Here is a 27,988-nt window from a genome sequence, read left to right as displayed (position 1 = left end):
ACTTTATTCCCAGTGATGTGCTAAGACTGCTTGATCTCCCTCTGGCTTTCATCTAGGGATAATATGCAGACCACAGCCCCAGCCCCTCGGGATCTGACCCTGTATGATCTTCACCACAGGTAACAGTGAAGTCTCCTCAGGTGTTCAAGCTAGCACAACTTCAGGGCCTGACTTTGGACTTAATTACACTGATCTAACTCCATTGGGTAATTTTAGAAGAATCCTACCTGCGTTTTGATTGAAGTCCCAAGCAAGTGCAACGTTTCCACTCATCAGCTAGATGAGATGAGCAGGAACACATTCTCTCTAAGAGTCTCTAAGCTTATGATAATGAATCGGGATCAGCTGCACTCACTGCATTTGGACAGAGTAAGTAAAACTGATGCAACTGAAATTCCCGAGGGTAATACAGCAAACCAATTATCCCAGGCAAATCTCTCTCAAGTCGCACACGTGTTGGTCTTGGGCCATAGCCTTTGCTAGTTATACTAAGAAGGATGTGTTATCTCCATGCTATTTTGGGTAGGATCTCTTTAAGGAAAGCCTCTGTCCCAGTACCACAGTCTTATTCTACTCCTCGCAGGATGAAGTCTTCTCTGGGATATCACACTATAAATTTTAAAGCATGATCCAATTCCTGAAAATTCTCATCATCATCATCAACCTCTTCTAAAATGCTTCAAAGATAAAGATATTTCAGTCTCATTTGTAAATATTGATGTTTCTTCCTTCCACTTCAGTGACAGAGCCCTGGGCCAGGCCTCAGCTTGCTCCTGTGGTTCAGGATGAAAGCCAATAAAAAAATTACTGCTACCCATGTGAGAAGCAATACTTCTGTACTGTCTGTGAGACAGGTGCCAAATGAAGCAGGTAAGTGATTACAGCAGAAAGAACATTTCCCTCTGGCAGTCTATCTCCTTAATTCCAAAGTAACAATGCTAGAGCTAAGGTTTAACAAAATGGTTGAGCTAATCCCTCCTGTCCATAGGTGACGGTTCGCCTGCTCCATCGCAGGCCCTCATTTGACACCTTGTTGAGCTATTTCAGCTCGCTGAAGCAGCAGGAGAGTATTCACCTTTTCAGGAGAGCGTAACTGGAAAGCAGCAGTTTGGTGCAATGAATCCTGAGCGCAGTTTCCTCTCATACCTATGCTAGCGTTACAGTTAGCACCTACTGAAAAGAGCAGCCCCACTTCACCTCCCTTCCAGGTGTGCCTTCCTGTCTCCTTCTTTGTACAGCATTCCTGCTTTTGGAGGGTGAACTTTCTGCAAGTTAGCTTTCTGAACTGGGTCACTGCTGGACCAGGCAAGAGCCAGTGCTGGCATCGGGAAAGTGGAAGGAACTCCCAGCCTGGAAGAAGAAGGAGGACAAGATCAGGATGACTCCCCTTTTGCCCACACTGCCATTAGCTCAGCCTTAGCTGCAAAATGAAGCCACACTCTGACCCCAGTGGCACTTGAGAACTAGGTACATTAGCCCTTTTTCTTCAAGGGAAATACTGAAGTTTGTGGGGTAAACTCAGTTCTGCAGGGCCCAAGACAACCCTGTCCTTGACAGTTGCACATGACAACTAACTGAACCGTTTTAATCACAGTCTTAGGCAGATGCATTTCATGTTCTTCCCCTCTCCCCTTAAGGTATTCAGCCTTCATCTTCACATTCTACCCAGCTCTACTTTTAGGGAAGAAGCAGGGCATTACCTCTTTGGCCTATCACCCCTGCTTCCTTGTGCATCTCTCCTGTTTCTTTTTGTCCTCAATTTTCTGATCAAAAAAGAACTCCCCACTTAGCTGGGTGTTCTTTGGAGAGAGGCCTTTTACTTCTCCCTTTCCTAACCACAACATACAGTCACTTTGCTCCTTGAATTGAGTAACACTGAGCAAAATGGTGGCCAGTCCCTGACATAGAGTAAGCTTGGTTCCAGGCCTGTGAGCAGGATAAGAGCTGTGCTAGTTAATGCTTGCTTGGGAAAAACTTACTAAAGAACAACTACAACAAATGATGCTTTATGTGCTGCTATCTTCAAGCTACAGTCTAAGCTCTGTTAATGCCACGATTTGCCTGTAGTATTGGTAGGTAGAAATGCTTGTTGCTGTGACTCTGCAGTCATATCACATTATAAACAGCAACACTTGCAGGTAAAGAAAGTGGAAAAATCTGAGCCTAAGAAGGATCTTCTGTATTCAGTCTGACCTCCCCCCTTGCTACTTGGCTTGAATACTTGCACTATAAATTATTACTCCCTGTACTACTCAACACAAACATACACATATTGCAAGCCACCCCCATGCTGGAGGGCACTAAAATTACCCACTACACAAGAAAGATCAGGCCATGGTGCATAGACAAGGAAAAAAAAAAAATACCCAGCCTGCAAAAACTGTCCCCCAGGGCTCAAAAAGGTGAGAAGTGATTTATGTGCCCAAAACAAACCACTTAAGCCAATAAAATTTATAAAACCCAAAATAGTTTTATTTACTTTTCAGATTTTTGCCTCCATGAGACATTTTGCAAACATGCTAAGGCTACAAAATGTCCAAGTTGACAAAGACATGCAACGCTGACCATTCAATAAGTCACGGCTATTATAGGAGCGACCGTGCCCACCTGGGCCACAGGTCCCGTAAAACAGGGATGGTGTACAGTGATCATGGCAACGTACTACACAGGACCTAGTAACCTGAGGTAGTAACCTAGTAACCTCTTTACAATAAGAAAACGATGTCCTACACCAGTGTTACATCCTGATCAACAGGAACTTGTTTAAAGTTCCAGAAGATGTGGGGTAGGGGACTGTTTCCTTAACAAGTGTGCAATAAAGAAACAGGAAATATTGATGTTGTTTAACCTTAGTATAAGTGAGCAGAACAAAGAGTTAGTGTTACCCATGCCAATGAAAGCCAACCTAAACCTCTGAGGAGTGTTAGCAGCTTCAAGATAAAGGAGTCAGTCAGCTGAAGCAACTCTGAAAAGGCTTTCCTGCTAGCATACAGGGTATGATTTGAACCTTATGATTAATTTGTTACAGATCATTCCATGAACAGTTAGATTTTGGTTGTGTTAGATCAGCGAAGCAGAAAGAGCTTGGGCTTGCTTGCATTAAAATAAACCCTGCTGATACAGGAAGAAATACTGTATCAGGACACAGAAAATATGAGGCCTTATTGTGACCCAGAAGTGGTTCTCCACTCAGGAGATCACTAAAAACCCTGCTTTGGGAAAGCATCATGGGAAGCAGCAGCTGCTGCTGTGGTGAACATTAGCGATGCTCCAAATAGCTTTGATAAATTACAATGCAATAGAGTTACACCACAGAGCTCTTCTCCCCTGCGCTAGACAACAAGATGTGACAATAAAGGACACTATTGCAAAGCTTCACTTCCACGCAGACACGCAGAAAATCCGGCACTAGGAAAAGACCAACTGTAAAAGACAAAATGGTGTCTCATACAGTCCGATAACAAAGCCAGATCTCTGGTACCGTAAACTGTACAAAAATGATAGAAAAGAATATGCACTGTTATTAATACAGTGCTTATTTTAATATAAAATAAACAGCTTACATTTCCACTGTAAATATAGGCTATATACAGAATTATGTATAGATATAGCTACATGTATAAAGCTTCATTATAGGCCTCTGATACATTTATAACTATGGCTCCCTGAGCCATTTGTAGAGTGCATTTAATAACAAAAAATTAGTAATATGATTATGGAATAAATACAATAATAAAAACATGAAGAATTCTTTTGACACTGTTTTAAAAATCTCTCTGGCTTGACACATTGTGCTAAAAATTAAAAGATGAAAAGGCAATAATCTGCTTGAAGGAGGAGGAAGAGCTGGCCTGCCACAGGCAGGGAGTGTAGCTCTCCAAAATTAAAGTGACTTTGCCCTGAATTTTAGCCCTTAACAGCAACCTTGTTCTCCGCAGCAGCAAACATAGCATAGAAGCGTGAGTTCTCGTTGGCCAGAAGGGCAGACGGCGTGTCGAATTCCACTACCTAAAAGCAAGCAAGGCAGGTAAAGTATGTCAGTAAAATCCAGCAGAAAATGGATTCCCACCCCTTAGACTTGTGACACAGTAGTAAAGTAGTCAAAACATGGCAGTAATCTTTATATGAGACAACAGGCAGTGAAAGTATGTGCATTTATGCATAAATACTGTAACCTGGGATGCTTCAAACTAGCTCAGACAAACGCTGGAATCACCCATCAGGAAGCAACCTCTGGTGGCTCTGTCAGAGGCAGATGCTATGGGTTTTTGCCTACTCTACCTTTAAGAGCATTGCCAAATGTTCTTACATTTGATTTAACTGTTTATGGCTCCCCACAAGGAATCCTGAAAAGTGGGTAAAGTATCTCTCATATGCCTGTTTGATAGCACAGGGCTTCATGAAAGTAATGGGAAACCGCCACTGAGCCACAGCAGAGATGCTTACGTTATCACCCACCTCAGAATTAACCTACAAAGGGAGTTTTAAAAACACTTTTAAAAGAGAGACACTTACTCTATGGTACTTTCTTGGAGTGTAAAAGAAATTTTGCCCTCTTTGATCTTGTCACAATCAGGCAATAACTGATTCTGTTGGAGGATTATTACCAAGGATGTGAATGAACAGAGGATTTTCTACCCTGCAATACTAGCTGTTGCTTCAGTTCAGCCTGCACATACGGTACCACCAGACTGCAACAGGAACTCCAGCCACAAAAGTCTTTCTGCTTACCTGTCCTTGTGTTAGCACCATGATCCGATCAGAGCCCAGTACCGTATGCAGGCGATGAGCAATTGTTAACATAGTGCAGTCTGCAAATGCCTCTCTGATAGTCTCCTGAATCAGTAAGTCTGTCTCTGTGTCCATAGCAGCCGTTGCTTCATCCAGTATCAAGATCTGAAAGCAGCACATAATCCTGGATGTTACCCATAGTAACGCTTTCTCTCCCTGAACACAAAAATATGTAGAGTGGGCAGAATTACTATGACCAAGAGTTGTCACAACTGCCAATCATTATGGAGCTGTGGTCCCAAAGGTAGTTTTTACAAGCACCCTTTCAGTTTTCTTTATGTAATTGCCTTCAACAAAGTTACCTTATGGATCACACTTGCATTTTACGGTCATATCCTAGAGCCACATTGGGTTCTCACCTGGGCCTCAAGTTTCCACTACTTTCAGTTTTACATTCAGCAGCTAAATCTCAAATACAAACTTTACTGGTAAACTAATCTGACACATCCTTGGTGGTGACAGTTCCTTCTGGAATGAGTCTATACTGACTAGGCTTACTAGCTTTCTTATGCTGGAAAGAATTACGCTTCCTCTCAGACTCAGACATAAACTGATTTGGAGTGGTGTCTCATCAAAGCTAAACTAGATGGTTTGTGCAGGTACTGCAGAGAGAGCAGTAACTTCTGCTGAGTAGTCTTGGCTTTAAAACAGAGGGAACCTTAAATTATGGTGTGCAATGTTTAAGAAAAAAGGATGTTAAAAATCAAAATCCTGGTCAATCTCAATCCAAATGTCCTTTCTCATTGTAATTATTATTTGTCTTCCATTCCTGCAAAACCCTTAACTTCATTGGCACAGCATGGTCCCAAATTCCACTTGGAGACTACATTTTAGTGGAACACCATGTAGAAAGAAAGTACTTGGCTGACATTTACAAAAAGGTGGAAGAAGGAAAGAATCTGATGCTCACCAGTAACAGGACACTCTGAATAAATGATTAGGCCAGTCTGGCACACTATTATTAACACTAACAAGCAATACCTTTCTGCAGCTGGCTACAGATGCCTTTCTAGTTGTTCTAACCCTACATCATCTGTGGGTAGCAATAACTGTTGGTGTGATTCCTCTGACAGATAGAATGAATCTGGCACAAAAAAGGCTTGCTCAATACTATCAGTTTGCTATCTCCAGCTACTTCTCTCATCACTATGCTCACCTTGCAACGACGCAGCAGAGCTCTAGCTATGCACAGTAACTGTCTCTCTCCAACTGAAAAGTTTTCCCCATTTTCCATCACTTCTGAGTCAAGTTTCATAGGTAGCTGGGCAACCTGTGTGTGAAAGAAGAGGCAAAAATCTTAGAGCATCGCACAGACTTTTTGTATCTCCATGGCATGAGACAAACAGATACTCCTCCTGCAGATCTGATTTTGCCCATGTTCCAAAATATCCGTCACACTTTGCTGACCATCTCTCCCTCTCTCTGTTGGGGAAATTAGTAACAAGCAACTAATGCTAAAACAACAATACGACATAAGACCTGCTCAGTCTGGTGTAAATGCCTGTGACTCAGTGACAGCTCCTGAGAACACTACTACTTGTTAAGCTAGAAGAGCTATATCCTCTCAGTAGGTAACTTTAGAATGACTTAAGAACAAAATATTTGATTTCTAGAAAAAAGTGTGCCATGTACAAAATCGTATCACCATGAATACAGATCTCCTGACAGTCTTTCTCACCAAGAGAAAAGAGCAAACCTAGTTCCTGCAGGAATTACTGCAGCGTACATACTATAGCCACGCATGCAGCCCCATGCCACCTGACCTACAAGAATAGAAGAACTGGAAATGTCATGGCAGTGAGACTTGCTGCAGAGGGCCTCGCAAAGGGCAGATTTTAAGTTCAGTATAAATGTGCATGTGTTACATTTACACTCACAAAGGTAAGTGTAGAATGTACATCTGAGGCACATACAGAAAAATATCATGTGAAATATTGTAACAACCTAGGAGTCCCTGTGATGGAGCAACACTCTGCTACGCTATATACTAAAAAAGTAAATATCCGAAATACGGCACGTTCTCCGAAAATTCAATCTCATTACTAGAAATAAAGCATACCCAATAAGGGAAAAAACTCGCAAAGAAAAAGCTTTACCTTAAGGTCTCTGAAGCAGCTACTAACAGAACATGTAAGTTTGAAATCCAAAACACAAACATGTATCTCATAGGGCACATAATACTTACACACTCCTTCATATGAGTCCTTTCCAAAGCATCCCAGATTTGTTCCTCACTGTACTGATTGAAAGGATCCAAGTTTGATCTGGAGGCGGAAGCAGAAAACATAACCAGAATTTTTATTCAGCAATGAATGGCAAAACAGCAGTGTGCTAATTCATCCGGATGGATGATTCCCATCTAGCTTTCCACTGACAGAATTTCCTTGCCAAGGAAATCAGATGCTCCCAGCACACTAGGGTTAGAGTAGCCAAAGAACAAAAGAGTAGAGATGGAAGACAAAGATACAAAAACTTCAAGCAAATCTAAACAGAAAGGAAGACTTTCATAGAGGATGATCACATCCAGTTCTGCATTGGGCCAGCTAAAATCATTTAGCTGTGCTTTTTTTGTTTCAAAAAAACAGAGAACAGAAGCTAGGATGCCTGAGAACTAACATTTCACCAGGTACCTATTTGAGTTCAAGTATAAGCTGATAGCCCTCTTTTTCCTTCTTATGGTCTCACTAACCTCACAGTGCCACTGAATAGCACAGGTTCCTGAGGAATTATTGAGAGTTTGCTGCGAAGATCTGCCAAACCGATGTCATTTATTTTCACTCCATCAATTTTAATGCAGCCTCCAGACAGTTCAACGAGACGAAAGAGTGCCATTCCAAGGGAAGACTTCCCTAAAAATGAGACAGGAAAAACAATACTCGTGTTTCTACAGTCATAGCAGCTTTGAGATGAGAAAGCATTTTAAAAGCTGTCCATATGTATGAGAAGTGTTTTAAAATACCATAAAGTCCTGGCAAACAATGCTGGCAAATGCTGGAGTTCAGCATTTAAACTTCTAAGCAATTATAGGGGCAGTTCCTAATCTTTTCTCACAGAAGCCATCCCTGCAGTGGCGCCCCATCCCCACCTCCAAAACCTTGTCACATAAACCCAATAAAGCAATATTAATTGCTTATTTAGAAACTACATTTTGGAGCTGGTTTAAAGTCATCGCACAAACAGGGGTTTTGATTCTTCGTGTTACAGACTTCTGAGATAGCTTAGAGCCAAACCCGGCTGCAGCATCAGTACAGAAAACTTTCAAGAGAGTCAAAATAAGCTGCCATGAGCATGTTGTAGGTAGCATTCTGTGCTGATAAGTGGCTTGGGGTGTTAAACATTATGAGCATACTGGCTCAGGCATAGTAGGATATCCCTCTACTTTAAATGAAAACTTGTTTTCGTTATTGTTTACAGGGATCCTACTTATGTATGCACATGAACAGAATCCACCACTGACAAATTGCTGGACCACTTCTGTGCAATTAACAATTTATCCAAACACAGAGAAGACAGAGGAGAACCAATATGACTGCCCCACTCATTCCATTCCCATTTTGTAAAAGTAGTAATTTAACTCCGTTTAGTGTTTTTCCTTACCTGAGCCTGTCCTTCCCACAATGCCAATCTTTTCCTTCGGTTTGATAGTAAAGGACACTTTTTTAAGTACTAGAGGGAGATTCTCTCGGTACCGCATCTCTGCATTTTCAAAAACAACTTCACCTTCCTGTGGCCAGTCCAGAGGAGGAGTTTTATTCTTAATTCGAGCAGGAGCTTCCAGGGAAAGTGTCTTTAAAACAAAACCAGAAGTTCAGTTTCCAGTAAACAAAACACCAGAAAGGAAAATTACCATCAGCAGGAGTTCTTCCCTGCAGACTCGGCCCATATCAGTTTATGGCAGTTTTATGATGAGCTGTGTGGCTGGACGGGGGCCCAGTGGTTCAGAAGTTTGCTGTGTTACATTGACCACATTGCTATTCCCCTCCTGTTGCCTCAATAATTACATTGGTCCTTCTACATAACAATGATTTTCATCAACGGAATTCAAAATATATTTTAAGCCTATTATTTATGAGCACAATCCTACTGAGTTTTGTGGCACTCCAAAGACTGGATGCTTCTGGATGCAAAATCTGCTGTATTTCTATGTCTCATTTCCTACACCATGCCAAGGTCACCTCTGTTGATTCTGACACAGAAGAGAACGTCCACATGACACACTGTACAAATGCTACCCTCCTCCTCTTCTTCCTCATTCTCCCTCATTCTCCCCTGTTCTATTAAATCACTGAGTCATTCGGGCCCCTTCCAGCTTGCTCACTTTCGCTATTTTACTCTGCTCCTTAATAGGTCCCTCATTAAGCAGTTCACAGATTAAACAGAAAAGCAGAACCTATGAAAACCAAACATATGCCTTTATAGCATGTTTAGAATGAAGCCAAGGTCAGTTCCCCATATATGGCACAAGCAGCCTCAGAGAATGGCAGAAATCCTGTCATAGGATTCATCTTATGTAACTTTAAGCACATATAAAGTAAGAATCTCCAACTGAACCAGGCCCCATCAACTTCTTTATAGTCACTACAAAGCAGCAAGAGTTTCTGGAGTGTGATTTTTCTCATTCTAATATAAACACTTAGAATGGGTAATAAATTGCCCTCTGGAGATAGCCATTTCCTACACTGACATTAGAGAGATTCCACAGGGACTATGTCAGTAGTGGACATCTGCAACATCTAGTTAGAGGCAGATTAATTGTACCCCAAGGGTTTGAGAAAAACAGCAATCTTCTACAATAGTACTCCAGTTCTTTGAGCTTGATGCTCATAACAGCAATCACAGAGCCCACGCTGAAAGAAGCCAAGCCTGGGACCTGGTAAGACACTGAACCTGCATGGTGTTTCCCTGCTCACCCCCCCTTCACTTTAGATTCAAACTAGTTTTACAGTTTCGTAATAAAATGGGTGTCTAGAAATCCAAGTAAGAAAAATCACAGAAAGTGTTGCTTAATAGTGACATAAAATGACACACAGTAACAAAACCAAAACAAACAAACAAACCAAACAAAAAACCAAAAAACACCCCCCAAAACCCCCCAAAAAACAACCAAAAAACTGCCCAACAACCTACAACTATAGGTTTTGCCACTGAAGGCCTGACAGTGATAAATCCATCTCAGCCCAGTGAGAGATACCAGGCAGTATTTGGCACACAGTTCTCAGCCTGTGTGGTCACCAAATCTTTCATACAGAGAGATTTTCTACTTGGATGCCTCAAGAGGATTGGGGGAGTGAGCAGTTTTAAATTTTTTCTTTCTCTTCAGTATTAAATCCATTAAATGTTCTACAAGTATCAACATAGCCCAGATTTACCAAATAGATACGTATCTCCCTCTGAAGTTCAGAGGGAATGTGTATTATGTATTAAGTAAAAAACTTTTTCACCTCAAAGACCAGACCCAGTAGCAGGCTTTCTCCTGGCTACACTTTCCTCATTGACCTACGCCCAGTTCTGCATACACAAATCCTAGTTATGAAGAAAGGGTTACAGATAATCAGAGCAATCAGAGCAGATTGCTAAGCATTTAGCATGGCACATTTCTCATGTTCAGCCTAGCACATTTCTCATGTTTGCAAAGAGAGCAATTCCTTGACTTTTTAAGCGTATAGACATATGTTATACAAGATAGCTGTGGAAAAAGAAGTAGATTTATTAGAATGAAGCAGAATTACATGTAGATAAAGTGACAAACAGTTATCTGTGTTTAAATGAACGAGTTCCATTAGGTTTGCAATGAAGGATGCCAGAACACCATCCTTTTACTGTAAAATATTGTATTGAATTCCCAGTTACCCCTTTCACACACTCCACTCTTTACTGAGAATGTCAGCAAACTTTCAATATCCTTACATAACTTCAGTGATGTCAGGCAAGTGATGCCTGTAAGCTTAGTCACCTACCAGCTCTTGTGCCATTCATCCTGCCAATGCTTATATACATGCTTCATAAAACAAATTCACTCTGCAGTATTACAGTACATGCATTAACATGTTTACAAGATCAGAAACATACATTCTGTACTAAGGCAGACTATGGCTGACTTTCTCTTCTCTTATGCCAGCAACATGACAAGCAACAAGAAATTTTACAACAGGCAGCTGAATGTATTATTGTCCTACCTTGATATAGTGATCAATCCTCTCCACTGAGGTGAAGCGAGCTTCTGTCTCTGAAGCAAGTCTGACTGTAAACTGGAATAACCCTGTTAACTGGAGTGATGGGAGAAAACGAAGACAAATTTAGAGAGCTGTGATTCATTATTGAATTAAGAGACAAACCTAATGGATAGTGTGGCCAGCAGGACTAGGGAAGTGACCATCCCCCTGTACTCGGCACTGGTGAGGCTGCACCTCGAATACCGTGTTCAATTTTGGGCCCCTCACTACAAGAAGGACATTGAGGTGCTGGAACGTGTCCAAAGAAGACCAATGAAGCTGGTGAAGGGTCTACAGCACGAGTCTTATGAGGAGCGGCTGAGGGAACTGGGGTTGTTTAGTCTGGAGAAAAGGAGGCTCAGGGGAGACTTTATCACTCTCTACAACTACCTGAAAGGAGGTTGTGGTGAGGTGGGTGTCGGTCTCTTTTCCCAAGTAACGAGTGACAGGATGAGAGGAAATGGCCTCAAGTTGCACCAAAGGAGGTTTAGATTGGGTATTAGGAAAAATTTCTTCACCAAAAGGGTTGTCAAGCATTGGAACAGGCTGCCCAGGGAAGTGGTTGAGTCACCATCCGTGGAGGTATTTAAAAGACGTGTAGATGTGGCACTTCGGGACATGGTTTAGTGGCGGACTTGGCAGTGCTAGGTTAACGGTTGGACTCAATGATCTTAAAGATCTTTTCCAACCTAAATGATTTTATGATTCTATGATACTTGATACAAGTACCCTTGCCATTGGGCACCTTACAGCTAAGTGCCCAAAGCAAGTTAATTTTAGTTAATAGTTAATTTTAAAATAACCGTAATTTATTAACCACTTGGAAAGCCAGTGGTTTAGAAACGTTTCCCAAAAGCAACAGCTTTAAATATTAGCCATCTAAGTTTTGTAATTTCACCTTACTACCACCAGGAGGCAAAAAAGGCCAAACAACAGCTCTAACAGCAAGTATTCTGAGCCCTGAAGTCTATCTAACCCTCACAGCTGCAACACTGGATCCTGTTCACTGTGAAAACATACTGCAGGCAATACCTTAAGACATCACTTTGGCAGATGTCTGATGTACCATCAATCCAATTTCTGGAAATATCCAGGAAAATTACAATATGCAGCATATGAAGAGCCTCAAACGGTTTCTACTTCTTCACTTAAAAAGAGGCAGCTCCCCAAAACAATAGCCTTAAGCACCTAGCTCCTCATAATTTGTAATTTGGCTGTTAGTAAAAGATCCTGACTCTGAATAGCTTTCCCCTCCATTACCAAAAGGGGTAACAGTATCTTTTTCCATTCTAGTGCATTAAGGAAAGTTTTCAATGGTGTGTTACTTTTACCTACTAGCAATAACTACATTAAATGAGAAATTAAATATTACAGTATGTTGACATACTCACCTGCACAGCATATGAGATAGCCAGCCCAGCATAGGCAGGAGGAATCTGGCCATGCATTAAGACAATCATAAGGCCAGTGGTCGTGATAAGAGCAATGCTGATAATGTCCAGCCGTACAGCTAGCCAGCGCATTGCACAGCTGAACAGGTAAAATGGTGCCTGATTGTCATCTAGGAGCTCCTGATACCTGAAAACAAATACAGGAAAGGTTAGTAGACCTCCACGAGCCTGATTTTCTACAAATAGCAGAACTACTTAAACCCCTGCTCCAGTATCAGAATTCAGGGTGGGAAGACTAGTCCGTTATTGACATAGAGTCTCAAACTAGGCCATGAAAGCAGGGGTTACAAACTTTTCTGAGTAATGTCAGCTATCTAATTAGCTCAAACTCTCGGAAGTCAAATTACCAAGTTTCTGTGTACAATGATGAATTATACTGGGAGTGAATCAAAATCCAGGGATATTACACACACTTTCACCACAACTTCACCTATGCAAGACCTCCCAGAGGATGCTTGATGGCTACAAATTACTCCACATGTAACAGCAGCAGTGCTTCAGAATATGCATAAAATATGTGCTATTTTATATACACAGGTAACAGTAAAGTTACACTAAGTTTTGACAGGACTGGTGGCACTAATTAAAACACATCAATAACCACTTAATTTACAATCCTGAAAATGCAGAGCTGAGAGAGAACGTTTAAGGGGAGACACTTGAGATTCACAAAGCCAGTAACTAGATTTTCTGATCGTGCAACTCAATTTTACACCAATCACTGCTGCACAGTGTGTGCAGTGCCTTAATGCTCTAACACCAGCTATGCTAAGGGACTGCTATTTGCACCTCTGCAACCTTTCATCTAAGCTGGTGTAGCAGTGTCTTTCCAGAGTTTCTGTGGCAATTTTCCCTGTGCTCCCATGCTGTTGGTCGCATGACCTTGTACCTGCAAAACCCTGATACTGTTATGGCAGGTTCTCAAGGGAAGCAACTACCACTCACGTGAGAAATGTTTCATTTTCCCTCACTAACATTTGTTTTGCAGATTTTTATACTAGAGAAAACCAAGCATAGTGCACAACAAGGTGGCTAACAATCACTTAAATAATTGATAAATGCTATCAATTATGCATGTGCACAGAGACTAACAGCTTATCAATATGCACACTGAGGTTTTGTTAGCATGCTCTAACCAATGCTAATACCATCACAACGAGAAACAACCAATAGAAAGTATGAGCAGGACCTGATAAAAAGTATATACTACTAGGGAAAAAGTATGGCCAAAAAGTTGCCCTCACCATTATCATTGCCACCTGCTGCACTGCAGAGAACTCCAGAGAAGGGCATTCACCTGGGACCCCTTCAATGTTCTTCCCTGTTGGCTACTGGAAGTTTTCCCTTTCTCTTCTTCTTGTTCTCCCTCATTGTTTCCCCCGAAAAGTAACTTTCACTCTTAGAGCCAATGTATGCCATCAGCTACAGACCCCATTAATAAATCTTTCTGAATGTAAACCTGTTGCACCCTGCTTTGTGCTTCACCACTCTCAGACAGATATCTAGACTGACCTGTGCAGAAATTCCTGTCCTTTGTGGTAGGCATGGATTGTGGAGAGACCCTGTATGCTAGATGTAATGTGAGACAGGAATGGAGATTGTGTGATGTTGTCCAGACGCTTGAGCTCTCGAATAAAGACTCTGAAAGGAAAGAAGCACTTCTAAGTGACATGTACAACCACCATATGCCAACCACTACACTGATGCAAATATACTTGAAGAACCCTATATCCTTAATAACAGGTGAAAGTATCTCTGCTTTTAGTCAAAGCAGCTGATGCACTTACCTAGACACAACATGCAGAACTGTGAACAGGACAATGAGGGGCCCCACTGCCACCAGGAACCAGGGGAAAACCCCAGAAATCACCCCCACACAGAAGAACACAAGGATGACATTCTGGATGAACATTTCTGCTTGAAATGGCAAACGAACATCAACTGGAAAAGATGGAGGGAAAAGAGGAAGATCTTGAGTACAGAAAGCTAAAATAACCTATATAAAGCAATTCAGTCCAGCTGTTCAGCATCATTGACAAGGACAGTGATTTCTTATGGCTTATTCAAACTAAAAATGTACATTTTCATTAGGGGTGCTTTTATCTTCTGAGATGCTAATAGTCTTTCCAATTATTCCCATTTGCAGAAAGAGCACTGATGCAACTCTGACCTAATTACCACCTTTGCTGCACATCAGCTTCACCCTGATACTCTAGGTTCCCCCTGCATTAACTGCTAAGAGTCCAGGTGCAGTCTGTAGGTACGAAAGCAGCTGCACATTTTCTTCTTCATAAGTGAATGGACAGGTTTGAGATATCAGCTGCCTTCTAGAATCATAACCCAAGTACATCTCAATTCCTGCTTTGTCTATTACAAGTACACATTTGGCAATGGATATAGGGTACAATCACCCCAACAGCAAGAGACTGGAGAGTATTAAGGAGTTCACTGGGAGGTCTGAATGTGGGATCTACAGCGCATACAGCGAGAGATACCTTCATCCATGTCTTTGGAAAACCTGTTGAGAATCCGCCCAGTGGGTGTAGTGTCAAAGAACTTCATGGGGCTACGCAGAATCCGTCGGAAGCGCTCATCATGGAGCCTTGAGGATGCTCTGAGCGTTCCCTGACAATGCAGAAAATGTTGCAGTGTTATGAAAGGATGTTTGCCTTCCTGTCACTGCTCCTCCCCTGGGCACCAAAACATTCTGCTCATTTTCTCTCTCCAACCATAAGGTTTTTTTCCTTGCATTCTGTGCTTCCAACCAGCAGAAGGAAGCTATTAATTCGGGAAGAAGTTTAACAGAAAGCATGGTGCAGCCCCAAGAGATGACTTATGGAAACCTCACAATCCATGATCTCACTTCCTCTCGTTCAAAAGTCTCTCTTGGGAGGTGACCAAAAGAACCACGGTGACAACAATATGCAGAAGTAGCGGGGCAGGAATGTAAGAAAAACAACAGCATTGGCACATACCTTTACAAAGACAACGCCACGAACAGCTTTCAGGATCAACATAACTGCCATAGACAGTGCATAGATGCCAGCATAGTAATGCATGTGAGGGTTATCTTTCATACTGTTGCTTATGACAGTATCATTTCCCAAAGTCACAGTGGTGTTCTGCAGAAAATTCAAGGTTTCAGTGAATAGTTAGTTAAGACAAGGATTAAGCATGTACACATTACATGTGGTAGAATTTAACTGTCCTCTGTCCTCTCTCACCATATTTGATATTTCTTCTTCAAATAAAGTAGGTCAATGATCTTTGAATACTTCAGAACGTTTTTCCTACCAGAGATACTTGATGTGCAGATTTGTAGCCCTTAGCGGTTTTCCTAGAATATTTTTTGAAAATACTACAATACCTACTTCATTTGATTCCTAATCTCTCATTTCATGCTTATCATTTCTTGTGTTCTTCAGAACAATGCCAGATACTTGCATACCACCACTCCTATTACACAGCAATATTCACCTTGGATAGGTTGTACATTGTCTTCTTATCAAACACAGTTGTTATTTTCTGCCAGCATGCAGCAAATTCTTTACTGTCACACTGTCGTACATTCTCATCTCTCTTTTTCTTTTCCTTAAATCTTTAAGTATGTTTAAGGACCTCATTGCTTATTTTAATATTGTTGGCCATCTGCACTTCATTATTTCCTCTCTGAGGTTAGTAGTTTTGCTCCCCCCGCCCAAAAAAAAAAAATATCTTGCAGTTATATTTGAATCTTTAAATGCAACAAGACTTGCAATCGAAGCCCCTAGAATGGGAAAAGTCCCAAACCATCTGGTTTTGGCTGGGATAGAGTTAATTTTATTCATAGTAGCTAGTATGGGGCTATGTTTTGGATTTGTGCTGAAAATAGTGTTGATAACACAGAGATGTTTTCATTATTGCTGAGAAGTGCTTACAAAGAGTCAAGGTCTTTTCAGCCTCTCATGCTCTACCGACTGAGAAAACTGGAGATATGCAAGAAGCTGGGAGGGGGCACAGCCAGGACAGTTGACCCAAACTGCCAACAGGATATTCCATACCATATAGAATCATAGAATCATTAAGGTTGGGAAAGACCTCTAAGATCATCGAGTCCAACCATGACCATATGACGTCATGCTGAGTATATAAACTAGGGGAAAGCTGGCCGGGACGCTGCTGCCCGGGGACTGGCTGGGCATCGGTTGATTGGTGGTGAGCAACTGTTTTTCATTTGCATCACTTGTCTTTCTTGGGTTTTACTTCTCTCTCTTTTTGTTACCTTCCTTTTCATTACATACTATTATTATTACTTTATTTCAATTATTAGACTGTTCTTATCTCAACCCATAAGTGTTCTCATTTTCACTCTTCCAATTCTCTCCCCCATGCCACTGGGGGGGAGGTGGGGGCGCGCACTGAGCAAGCAGCTCTGTGGTGTTTAGCTGCCTGCCAGGTTAAACCTCAACACCATCCCAGGTCATCACAGTCTTCAAAGCAACTCCCAAAAGTCTTTTGACTTAAAGCCATATACTTTAACAAGATTAGCCTGTTAGATGTAAGGTCATGTTCAAACAAAAAACAGCACTAAAATTAGTAATTCCTCCTGCAGCCTGTTGGCCCCTTTCACATTTTCACTTCCTTTTCTTAGACTAACCAAGACAAGGAACAAGAGGGCAGTATAAAACCACATGAGCTATTATATCTTTCTTATTAGTGGAGCTCTCTTATTCTTGGAGATAAAGTCTCTAGTGAGACAACCTCCTGGGGAGCTTTACAACTTGCTTAAATTAGGAAGCACCATTTGGTCTCATAGGACTGCTTGGGATTAGTCTAGGATCCCCCTGCCTGTTAGACACAAGAGAGTAGAAAAGCTATTTATCTTACTCCACTGCCTTGCTTGATCCAGAAACTCAGCCACCAGTTGCTAAAAGCTGTACTGCCCACATTCAGCACAAACAGTGCCATGATGACGAGGAATGCAAAGGGGCCTCCAGCTGCCTGAATGTAGATACCATAAACAGACCAGGGGACAGAGCCTTTGCCTTTCTCTTCCAACTGGACCAACTGGCCTGTGAAACAAAAGAGGAGGAGGGAGTGAGGAAAAGAAAGCTGTTCCATGAAACTTTTGTAAGTTTGTGAACATACATGAAATTAGAGTAATTTTCAAACTGTACAGAGTACTTTCAGAAACACAGACATTACTTAATACGTAGAACTCAACGGTTCAAACAGTTTTTCAAAAAGTCACATTTCCTCCGCAGAATCATTCACGTCATGGTATGCCTGAAGAAGCGTAATCAGCACAGACTTAAATACTAGGCTGGTATCAGCCTCACTATTGCTTTTTAAACCCTGCTGAAGTTCAAAGTTAACATTAAACAGAGAGAACCACAAAACAGAGGTCAGATCTTCCAATTCTTCATACATAAATGCTATGTCCTGCCTAGGACTCTGCAAGTACCAAGCTATACACGTTGCCCTCTTAGGATAGGAGGGAGAGGTGGTGTGGGAGACAGGGTACTACAAGCTCCTTTGTGCTGATGGCATCTGACCAGCAGCAGCCTGATTGAACCTTAAAACATTGTGCAGGGACCCATATTTCACAAATTAATGAATCTTCTTTGCCCACTGCCTGTGTCCTATCAACCACACTGAGTGACCAGGACTTGAGACAGCTTTCAAAACCTGAGAGGTACATTCATAATACACTTTGAAAGCAAATGTTTTGAGCTTATTGGTGTATAAAATAATTACAGCCAGAAATCTGATTACATAGTTACCCTCTTCCTTCTTTACCACTTTCTCCTTCTTCACAGACCCTGTTTTGGTACTTTTATCCTGGGGTCTTTTCAGTGAACTGTTTGTGTTCTTCTTTATATTAATCTGCAGGAAAACAATGACACTAAACATACCGGAGTAATTTGGTTTGACATTTTCATATCTGAACCCAAACTTTTTATAAGCTGCCTCCCAAGGACAAAGGCTTTCAATAACTTAGCATTCATATCAAGGAGGGTATTACCTTCACTGTTACTATGGATGACTGCCAACTCTGGTGGATTAAATTCTCCTCCTCTATTAATCTGAACTGCTACCAATCTGTACTGGTAGTGTGCAAGGTTAATTTCCAGAACCAGTGACACTATGTGCATACATGGTAGAGGAATGACACCCCTACTACTGACAGAAAGATAAAATCCCCCTGTCCCTTGTAAAAATAACTCACAATTTTATTAAGAGGCTTTTTTTCCCCAAACACCCTAGTACTTCACTCAGGAAATCTCTCATGAAATGTCTCTAAGGACAAAGTCAGGTTAACTTGGTCTTCCAGAAATCATATGTCCAAACACTAAACTGCACATACAGTTACTGTTCTAAACCCAGCCATCTTCCCACAAATGGAAGTTACTACCTGTTTAGAGACAGCCTACATTAATTGAAACCCACTACACAGCACCTTCAGGGTCTTCTTCCCATGCTTTATGTGAGAAGGGATATCTCACACATGTCAAACCACAAAGAATCTAACTTTACCATCCATTTCTTCTTATCCCATTGGGAATGCAAGTTAATGCTCCTTCCATGAGCTAGTGTTTACAGAGAGACAGTGAAGGTCAGCCAAGCATGCAGACTGGAGAATCTCATGTTAACCATCATTACATTAATCTTAAAATGGCAGAAGTACAATCTTCATGCCTCAGAAAGGATATGCAGAGTAATGCATTATATTTTTTTTGCTTCTTTCACCAACATCTCCTAGGAGAAAGTTTCACCAAGCACCTTCTATAGCTGTATATTTATCACAATGCTACCTTTTCAGAAACTGTTTTTTTTTTAATGTCTGCAACTTGTAAATAAGAAACCTCTCATCTTTTAAAAAATAAACTGCTGATGTGCTTTTTAATCTCTTCTTACTAAGAGCAAATGCACACAACACTTAGAGAAGTAAATCATCATCAAATAAAAAGCAGCAAAGTTGCTTACTCCAAAGAGTAACTTCAGGAAACAAACAGGAGAAAGGTGGGAAAAAATAAATTGCTGAAAATTCAAATGCATGTCCTACTGAATGGTTGTTACTTTCTAGATGTACATTTTTTCCATCGACTAAAATACTAGAGCACAAATCCAAGTTTGCATTTACATCCATTGTTTCGTAACAGAAGCAGTGTCAAGCAACAATTTTTTTTTTTTCTCAAAACCCCCCAAAACAAAGCATTTTCAGTTACATTTCCAAAAAACTGTCACATCTAACACTTGTCAAGTTAAATCCCTCTTCCTGTGCCTCAGTCACACCCTATGTGAAAAAGAAGTAACAAAACAATAGGAATTTTTCAGACAAAGGTTGGTCCAGGTCTGTGCTAATTTGGAGGTAAATTAAGAAGTGAGGTGTACAATAAAACAGACAACAAGCTTCACCAGAGAAAGCATCACCAGACGAGACAATACATTACTTTCACGTTCAACTTATGAGCTCATTGGCAAAGTCCTCTCTACTACGCATTCCCTAAATACGAACTGTGACTGCAAATACGAAGTGCTAACAAAGCACAGATTATTCTACAGGAAATCTATTGGTCAGATCAACACAGGAACATGTGAAGCCATTTTCCGGTATTCCAACTATGTCATTTGGTTCATCTCATCAGAAAAGTCATCATTCAGACCACTTTAAAATAAACAAACAAATACCTCAATATGTGGTGTTTCTCCCAGCTGTAGGTTATTAAAAATAGTTGCATAGTCCCCATTTAAATTCATCAGTTCCTCGTGACTTCCTCGCTCAGTAATGCAGCCTTCTTTCATGAAGATCACTTCATCACAGTCAACAAGATACTGGAGAAAACGACAGTAAAAACAAGTCTTTATCATTATGTGCAATAATCAGACACACTCCCATACAATCCTTTTCAGTAATTTATAGACATTTGCACACAACACACCTCTTCCAAGGTAACAGACATCTGATTTTTAAAGGTCCTGCATTGACTAGAGCACCATGATTATTCTCACTGTACACAAATAAAGAGGTTTCATGGTCTATCAAAAACAATCTGTTATGGAAGACACAATTTAGGATACTTAAACACTGCAAATACTGATATACTAAGTATTAATATTTCTAGGCACAGAAAATTGCAAAAAAATCTCAGAATACATCTATTCTGTTTTACTGACACCAAATCTAAGTTTTTCTGATGTGATGAACCAGCTTTATAGCAAGTTAGCAAAAGTGGTTTTCAACAAGGTATTTATTTCTCTGGTAAATTTTATTTAGCCAAGTGTTACCAGTCCACATCAGACACCAAGCAGCACTGATATCAAATAAAGAATTAGATTGTGCTCGGTGCATATTTGCAAACCTAGTTTGTAAATGTAAACCATGCATCCTATAAATGGACAGGGTCGTGCTGTAACAGGTCAGGGCATAGAAGTTTCCAGTATGAAGGCAACTGACTAAACAGTATTTCAAGAAAGTACAAGAAAGAAAGTATGAGAGATGTAGTACCTGAAGCTGATGAGTGATGAAAAGGACAGTCTTTGACTTCAGGTGCTTCCTTATTGCACTGTTAAAAATGTGATTTCCAACATGAGCATCTAAGGCACTAAGGGGATCATCAAGGATGTAAATGCTCCTGTCGCTGTACAGGGCTCGAGCCAAACTGATTCTCTGACGCTGTCCTCCACTCAGGTTGGCCCCTCGTTCACCAATCTGTACAGACACACACCCGTTATTTTATTTCTACAGCATCATGCAACACAGATATTCAGAGCTCAAGAAGTGACCAAATGAAGCAGACCATAATATTTTTATTTTTTTATATATATATATATATACACACACACCCCCCAAATATTATATATTGTTTTAATAAATATATATATTCTAGTTTGGGTGTCCACTTTGTGAAATGTGTTATTCACATTCAAGGTTAATATGCTTGAAATGTGGCAGTACTTTTTTGCTTATTTTACTTTTTTTGTGTTAACATAGCCATGCTTTTTTCTTAGCCATTTTAAATCAAGTTCAAATAGGTCCTGTTAAGGCAGCTAAATTTACAACACAATAAAAAACTCCCAAATTATCAACATATGAGTCAAAAACATGGCACAACTCTCAATAGCCCAGAGCCTGCATTGATAAGCTCAGCTCAAGAAGGTGCATTCAACAGCTTGGCTTATATGCATACCAGACTGATGTTCCCCTCACTCCAGTCTCGTCTACCAAACCAAAACTCTACTTTTCTCCATCTACTAATTAGTTTACTATAAGCAAAATTTATACCTCTGTCAGGTCCCCATTTGGAAGGATGGCTAGGTCAGGCCTTAGACAGCAGCCATTCAACACCGTATTGTATCTAAAGAACAATTAGATCCGTAGTAAGAACACTGTTTTTTTCCCCCAAGTATCTAGCTAGTACAGCATTATCTCACTTTCTACACTAATAGCAGACATTCCAGCAGCCTAAAACAAATTATCTGCCTTGGATTCCCAGGAGGAAACGGAGGATAGTAATTAATCACCTACTTCTGAAGTACAGTGAAGGTAAGGAAGCAATTTCTTTCCAGGGATAGCTAGCACAGGCCACTGGGAAGGCCCCCACTGGGGGAGGGCCATGGAAGGTGCCAGTACATTGCAAACAGCAGTTTTTGTGTTTAAAGAGGGCAAGGCCAGGACAGTAAGAGCAAATGCCACTTCAGTGCTGCTCCACAGCAGCTGCTAAAAACAGATCAGACAGTACTGCAACATGAGGTACAGCCCTCACTGCAAACGAGCAATAACAGACGCACTGACAGTCATCAGCCACAGTGACCACGTGCAAGAGAGGCAGGCTCTTAAATGAGACTTAAAGGAGTCTTAAAGACAGACTCTAAAAGGATACATAGGCTTTAACTCAGTGTACTCTGCATTAAACTTTCCCACACTTGGGCCAAGAATTACTAAGCTTTCACGAAAATCAGCAAACAGTTCTGACAAACCTTTCTTCATCATATTCCTTGCCAAAAAGAATGTTGTCCCGAAGCGTAGCATTGAGAATCCAGGCCTGCTGGGCCACGTATGCAAATGTTCCACTTACTGCAATGCTACCCTCCAACAGGGTCATCTGAAATTAAAGATAAACTGTGAAATTATGCTATTCCATGTTTAGAATAGACTTTCTTCTACAGAGTACAAATAAGTGAAATAGGATATAGGAAAGAGAAGAGCAGTAGTAGTCAAAACAGAAATTCTCACCTGTCCTAAAATTGCTGAGATAAGTGAAGTTTTTCCGCTCCCCACACTGCCACAAATTCCAACAAGTTTTCCCTAGACAGAAAAAAAATAAATTACGGTATTTCTTACATTCTCCACCCCTTTCAGAATTTGGACTACCTTTAGTACCTCCGAGGGGACACTTGGACATTAATGACAGCTGAAAATGGACATAACAGACAAAAAAGCAAGACAGTCAGTATTTTGACTCTCAAATAATAAAGAGCGAATACTATCCCACAGTGGACTAAAACTGAATCAACTCTACAGGTAAAAATGAATGTATTTTAAGATCAGCTTCTCTTTGACTGGGCCTGATACAGGCCCAGAGAATGCTGCACTCAGCCAAAAGCACCAAGGCCTGCCTGAACAGAATGCACCAAGATGCTTTTGAGAGTGGTAAGGAAAGACATGAAGAAGGAAAGACATGAAGAAGGAAAGACATGAAGAAGGAAAGACTAAAAGAAAAGCAGAATTTAGGATATATGAGTCCAGTAAAACTCCTTGCCTATGAAGAAGGAAAGACATGAAGAAGGAAAGACATGAAGAAGGAAAGACATGAAGAAGGAAAGACATGAAGAAGGAAAGACATGAAGAAGGAAAGACATGAAGAAGGAAAGACATGAAGAAGGAAAGACATGAAGAAGGAAAGACATGAAGAAGGAAAGACATGAAGAAGGAAAGACATGAAGAAGGAAAGACATGAAGAAGGAAAGACATGAAGAAGGAAAGACTAAAAGAAAAGCAGAATTTAGGATATATGAGTCCAGTAAAACTCCTTGCCTATGAGATGCAGTTTGCTAAGGAACACGTACCAAGAAAAGGCTAGAATCCAGTCACTTTGAAGCATTCCTCTGCAATACATGGGTGGGTTGATACCCACATTAAACATGAATTCATCAAAACTATTTTTGTTCCTTTTGTAAAAAAAGCTAAAGTGGACAAAAAGAGTATATAGCCCCTTGTGGAACACATTGCTGGCCTCCTCTCATTTACAAACTTCTGATAGAAAACTAGCCTTTACATTTTCAAGTAACTGTGTACTTCTTTTTCAAGGCTATTTTTGAAACTATATACATCCTTCTCAAAAGTTTAAAATATAGGCTTTTTTATAGTTTAAAATAGTTTAAACTGTCCCTCTATTCAAATGACTGCAGGAGACAATTTCACAATAAATGTCTTGATAAATGCATGGATCCCATTACTACAACATCCAACTGCCAGACTGCAAAACTTTTGACATTTTATATGCTTTTACCCATCTTGGAATTGGAGGAATTGGAGGACTCCAATTGCTTCTAAATTCTTGAAAAATCTCTGTGTCCTTCTACCATACAAAAATTCTCAAGGAAGAAAATTGCACATTCTTCAATGAAAAGCACTGTTATGCTCCATGAGAACACCTAATCACCTAAAATGTTCACCCAGAATATAGTTGAAACCCTGCAAAATCAACAAACGGCTGCAGGAATACACCATCCACCAATACCCCACTGATACCCCTGTTGCCCTGCTGATTCTTTAAATTCAATGGCTCATATACTGTACTGAGAGCTACAAACTATCAGTTAGATGTGAAAGCTATACAACCTGCAGTTGTTTCATAGGCTGTTTGCAAAGATCTAGCTTGCTAAAATGGCACAGCTGTTTACATCAAGATCAGACACTGCATCCTGGATACTGCGGTTGCCATGGATATTACAGGAGTGTACAAAAGCAATATGCGCCATTTCATGCAAAAATACACAGCTTTCTATTCCAAGGGACAGCTACAAATGAGGCCTTTTAAAAGCTCAGATTTCTTCCTTTCTTCTCTTACCTTTTCTATCTCCAAGTCAATGTTGTAGAGAGTCCTCTGAAGCCGAAGGTTAACCAGGTGGATGATTTTGTTCTCCTCTTCGGGGCTAGGATGGTCATCATTGTCCACTAGAAGATGGCCCTTCTGCTCTGCCAGCACAGCTTGCTGTCCCTCATTCTGCAGCTTCATTTTCTCTTTCTTGCCCTTGGTGACTTTCTTGTCTTTTTTCACTTTGGGGGTCAACTTTGGTGAGCTCTGGACGCTGGCGTGGGAGAAGTCCCAAGCCAAGGTAGCATTTTTCACCTCTATCGCGGTGTGAGGATTGGCTGGTTTTTTCTTTATCATATGAACCTCTTCCGTTAGAAATAAACTCTGATAGGAGTTGTGAGAGAGGTGTAAAGATGAAACACCTGATCAAGACTGGGAGACAAGCCTACGGCACACTCACGCAGCAAAACACATCAGGCTATATAGTAGGAGGAAGCTGAAGAGCAAAAGGTAGCTCATTAGTGTAAACTAACTCCAGGATTCCTGGATGTGGTGGAAGCACTTAGATACACTAAGACTTTTACAGAACTACAATACTCTGGATGCGATATGAAAGAGGCTTATTCTTTAACACTGTTTGCAACTGCAGCTCTGTAATTTCCAGATTAAAAACACATGAGTAGAATACATGGGTTGGAGAGGAGAGGTCAGTTTGACGGAAAGTGACTGACTTGTCCTGCACACCAACTCATTATGGAAGGACATGGAATGACTTTTAACTTCAGCCTTCACCCTTCAACTTTTCTGCTGGGAAAAAGTCATCTGACATAAATTTAGCTGGCCTATCTTGGGCTGCTTGACAATAAGAAGTAAGCCATTAAGTCCATTGTATCATGTTTTCTACCACATCCATCAATATTTACAATCAAGACATATTAGGAAGAGATTTTTCACACAGTTTAATTACAAGATAAAATGTTTTCCACTTACATAATTTATGTTTTGAACTAAGAAGCCTTTTGCGATTAAAGACTTCTCAATTCTCAGCCTTATTTACTCTTGCAATTGCTATGCCCAAATCATACATTCATAAGAAAGCTCATACTCATTTACAGAGTCAAAAAGTCAGTTACGTTTTTCTGTGATGTTAGAGTATCCCCACCTTGTGTTACAGATTACGCTGTTTACAGTCAAACTGGGAGATACTACAATTTGCCCTCTCCTTCTCTTCCCCCCCAAAACTCCATTCCGTACATGTGGTTTTAACAAAGCCTGATTTAGGGTGACTCAGAAGATGAAACAAAAATGCTCAAAAGCAATGGGATCTCAAAACCATTCTGCAGATCCCATTCTTCTCACACCCAGATTTGTTTCATGAATGCGTTACACAGAATCCATGTATCTGTCAATGTTTGTGGAATCCTATTTGGAAATTTCTGCAATGTGCAATGAACTACTGTCTTCAAGAAAGAAGATAAAATAAAGGCCTGTCCTCTGAGTTCATACTAAAGTACACAAAGTGTATTCATTTCATAGGGATTGAAGGATGAGATAGGATTGTTTGTAATAAGGGTTTTAATTTTCTGCCATAGATTCTGTTTCGTCAGATCACAACGGCGTTTTAGCGATCTGGAATGTCAGATCACTCCATCATACAGTGGAGTTTCAGTCACTTAATCTGGTCTGGAAATACAAATAAAACTCCACTGGTTTTTCCAAAGCTGCCTACATAATACATGACATTTCCAAAAAAGAGTTTCATTAGCAAAAAATGAAGTTTCATTGCAGACATGTTGCACTGTCTTTTCATGCAGATGGTCTTTAAAAGGGAGTTTTAGAATTATTATACTGTGAGCCATCTAGTCTTGTACTGTATCTCTTACAGTGGCCAACATCAAAATCCTAAAATCATTAAACAAGAATATTTTGCTTCCCACACTGGTACTATCTTAAACTTCTAATATTCCTTCATTAAATTTATATCTCTTTTGCAGAATCCAATAATCTGGAGTGCCAAGTGTAAAGAAGAAGAACTCCTCAGTCACTAAAACAACATTACCTTCCAAGTGTTCCCTTAGCATCTATTTATTATACACATACAACACTCCACACTTACATTTAAAATTGTAAGGCCAAATGACTGCTCACCTTAAATCTGTCAACGGAAACAGATGCCTCAGATAGGGACTTCACTGAGAAAGGTGTTACTTTTAGAGCAAAAGTCATTGAATTAAAGACAGTGACCACTGTGAATGCCTAAAAATGAGACAAGAAAGAGAATCACATTTGGATGCAATATACTAACAACTCCAACCTTCTAAAAGTTGAAATGTCACAGCAGCAATTCAAAGCCACAGTCCAAGAATAACCATTTAAATATTCAATATATTCTCAAACAGCAGAAAACAGCAGATCTACCCAACTGTTTCTCCAGTGCTTTGTAACAGACCAAGACAGACATCTTCAGTGTTTGTAGGCCTTACTGAAAGCAGCAGCTAGCAAATTCTGCATTAGCCTACTACTTGTGAATACCGAAGTTCAAATCCTTTGTAAGACATTTGTGCTGTTTGCATCCAAGCACACTGTAAAGTAAAAACATCCAGTAATCCCAATGCCCTATCTGAATAGCAAACAGGAGTGCTCGTTTACATTCAGCTCAAAACCTGTTCTGGGGAAAGTCAGAACTGAAACAGTACTGAGAGTTTTTTTGTGCAAAATATAAGACTACATCTGCTGCTGTCACACCCATCAGATGTTCACTTCTGTGAGCAAGGCTACAGCCTGGCCACACAGGCACAGCCGCAAAGCAAAGAATATGATGAAGAGAAATGGCTTAGCAGAAAAGCTACTGTGGCAATATTGTAAATAGTATTTTCAACACTGCAGTAAGTTACCTGAGCTGCTGTAAGATCGTAGCCAAGGATCATATGGACAGAAAAGGTCACCACGCTGGCAATGACTACGACTATGGGAGCCACACCCACAGTGATGCTCTGGAAGTAGCCTGCACGCTCTAAGATTTTACGTTCTTCCTCACGAATTTCTAGAAATATAAATAGGAGCACCACATCTGAAGTATGATTCAGGGGGTACATACACAACAAACACTACCATAGCACTATAAACACTGAGTAAGAGAGGCCTAACTCTACGCTTTAGCATTTATCACATTACATACCTTTTTATAAAGACTGCTGTTACAGAGGAGCAAACTACAATGGTCTGTAAATCTCCATAAGAATAGAGGTCTTTTTACTTTATTTAAAAATGGAGCAGCCAGCACATTTATTAAATGATAAAAAATGGAACAAAATTTAAATATTTAAGATTAGTGCCAAGCCACAAACATCATTATGCTAGAAGGTGAAACTTCAGAAGCAGGTCTGTTTGTCCAACCCATCATGCGTAACAAACAGGAAGCCTGAAGGATGAAAGTGTTATTGTACTGCATGTACATCACCATCTATGGTACTAAGCCAGGAGGATGCACCAGGGTACTACGCAATGGGGCATC

The 27,988-nt window shown here is 40.5% G+C and overlaps 1 protein-coding gene across 1 annotated transcript in view; it reads right to left on the bottom strand.

Moving 5' to 3' along the window:
* Window positions 1-3,186: 3,186 nt before the first annotated feature.
* ABCC5 (ATP-binding cassette, sub-family C (CFTR/MRP), member 5) overlaps window positions 3,187-27,988 on the bottom strand; it is a 48,197-nt gene continuing 23,395 nt past the window's right edge. Inside the window, exons 8-29 of the mRNA XM_009572864.1 lie at window positions 27,369-27,517; window positions 26,623-26,730; window positions 24,508-24,858; window positions 22,671-22,742; window positions 22,415-22,539; window positions 21,720-21,792; window positions 20,943-21,146; window positions 20,126-20,269; window positions 18,217-18,319; window positions 17,321-17,505; window positions 15,430-15,576; window positions 14,950-15,079; window positions 14,242-14,395; window positions 13,967-14,095; window positions 12,395-12,581; window positions 10,968-11,057; window positions 8,389-8,578; window positions 7,481-7,640; window positions 6,977-7,055; window positions 5,948-6,061; window positions 4,732-4,896; window positions 3,187-4,008 (exon numbers count right to left, since the gene is read on the bottom strand). Coding sequence (XP_009571159.1) covers window positions 3,907-4,008; window positions 4,732-4,896; window positions 5,948-6,061; window positions 6,977-7,055; window positions 7,481-7,640; window positions 8,389-8,578; window positions 10,968-11,057; window positions 12,395-12,581; window positions 13,967-14,095; window positions 14,242-14,395; window positions 14,950-15,079; window positions 15,430-15,576; window positions 17,321-17,505; window positions 18,217-18,319; window positions 20,126-20,269; window positions 20,943-21,146; window positions 21,720-21,792; window positions 22,415-22,539; window positions 22,671-22,742; window positions 24,508-24,858; window positions 26,623-26,730; window positions 27,369-27,517 — 3,161 coding nt within the window. The 3' untranslated portion in view covers window positions 3,187-3,906. The remainder of the gene's footprint in view (window positions 4,009-4,731; window positions 4,897-5,947; window positions 6,062-6,976; window positions 7,056-7,480; window positions 7,641-8,388; window positions 8,579-10,967; window positions 11,058-12,394; window positions 12,582-13,966; window positions 14,096-14,241; window positions 14,396-14,949; window positions 15,080-15,429; window positions 15,577-17,320; window positions 17,506-18,216; window positions 18,320-20,125; window positions 20,270-20,942; window positions 21,147-21,719; window positions 21,793-22,414; window positions 22,540-22,670; window positions 22,743-24,507; window positions 24,859-26,622; window positions 26,731-27,368; window positions 27,518-27,988) is intronic.

Source organism: Fulmarus glacialis, unplaced genomic scaffold (genome assembly GCF_000690835.1).
Source record: "Fulmarus glacialis isolate BGI_N327 unplaced genomic scaffold, ASM69083v1 scaffold7592, whole genome shotgun sequence".
Lineage (NCBI taxonomy): Eukaryota > Metazoa > Chordata > Aves > Procellariiformes > Procellariidae > Fulmarus > Fulmarus glacialis.
Note: the sequence above shows the minus strand (reverse complement) of the source record. Positions and strands in the feature narration are given on the sequence as shown.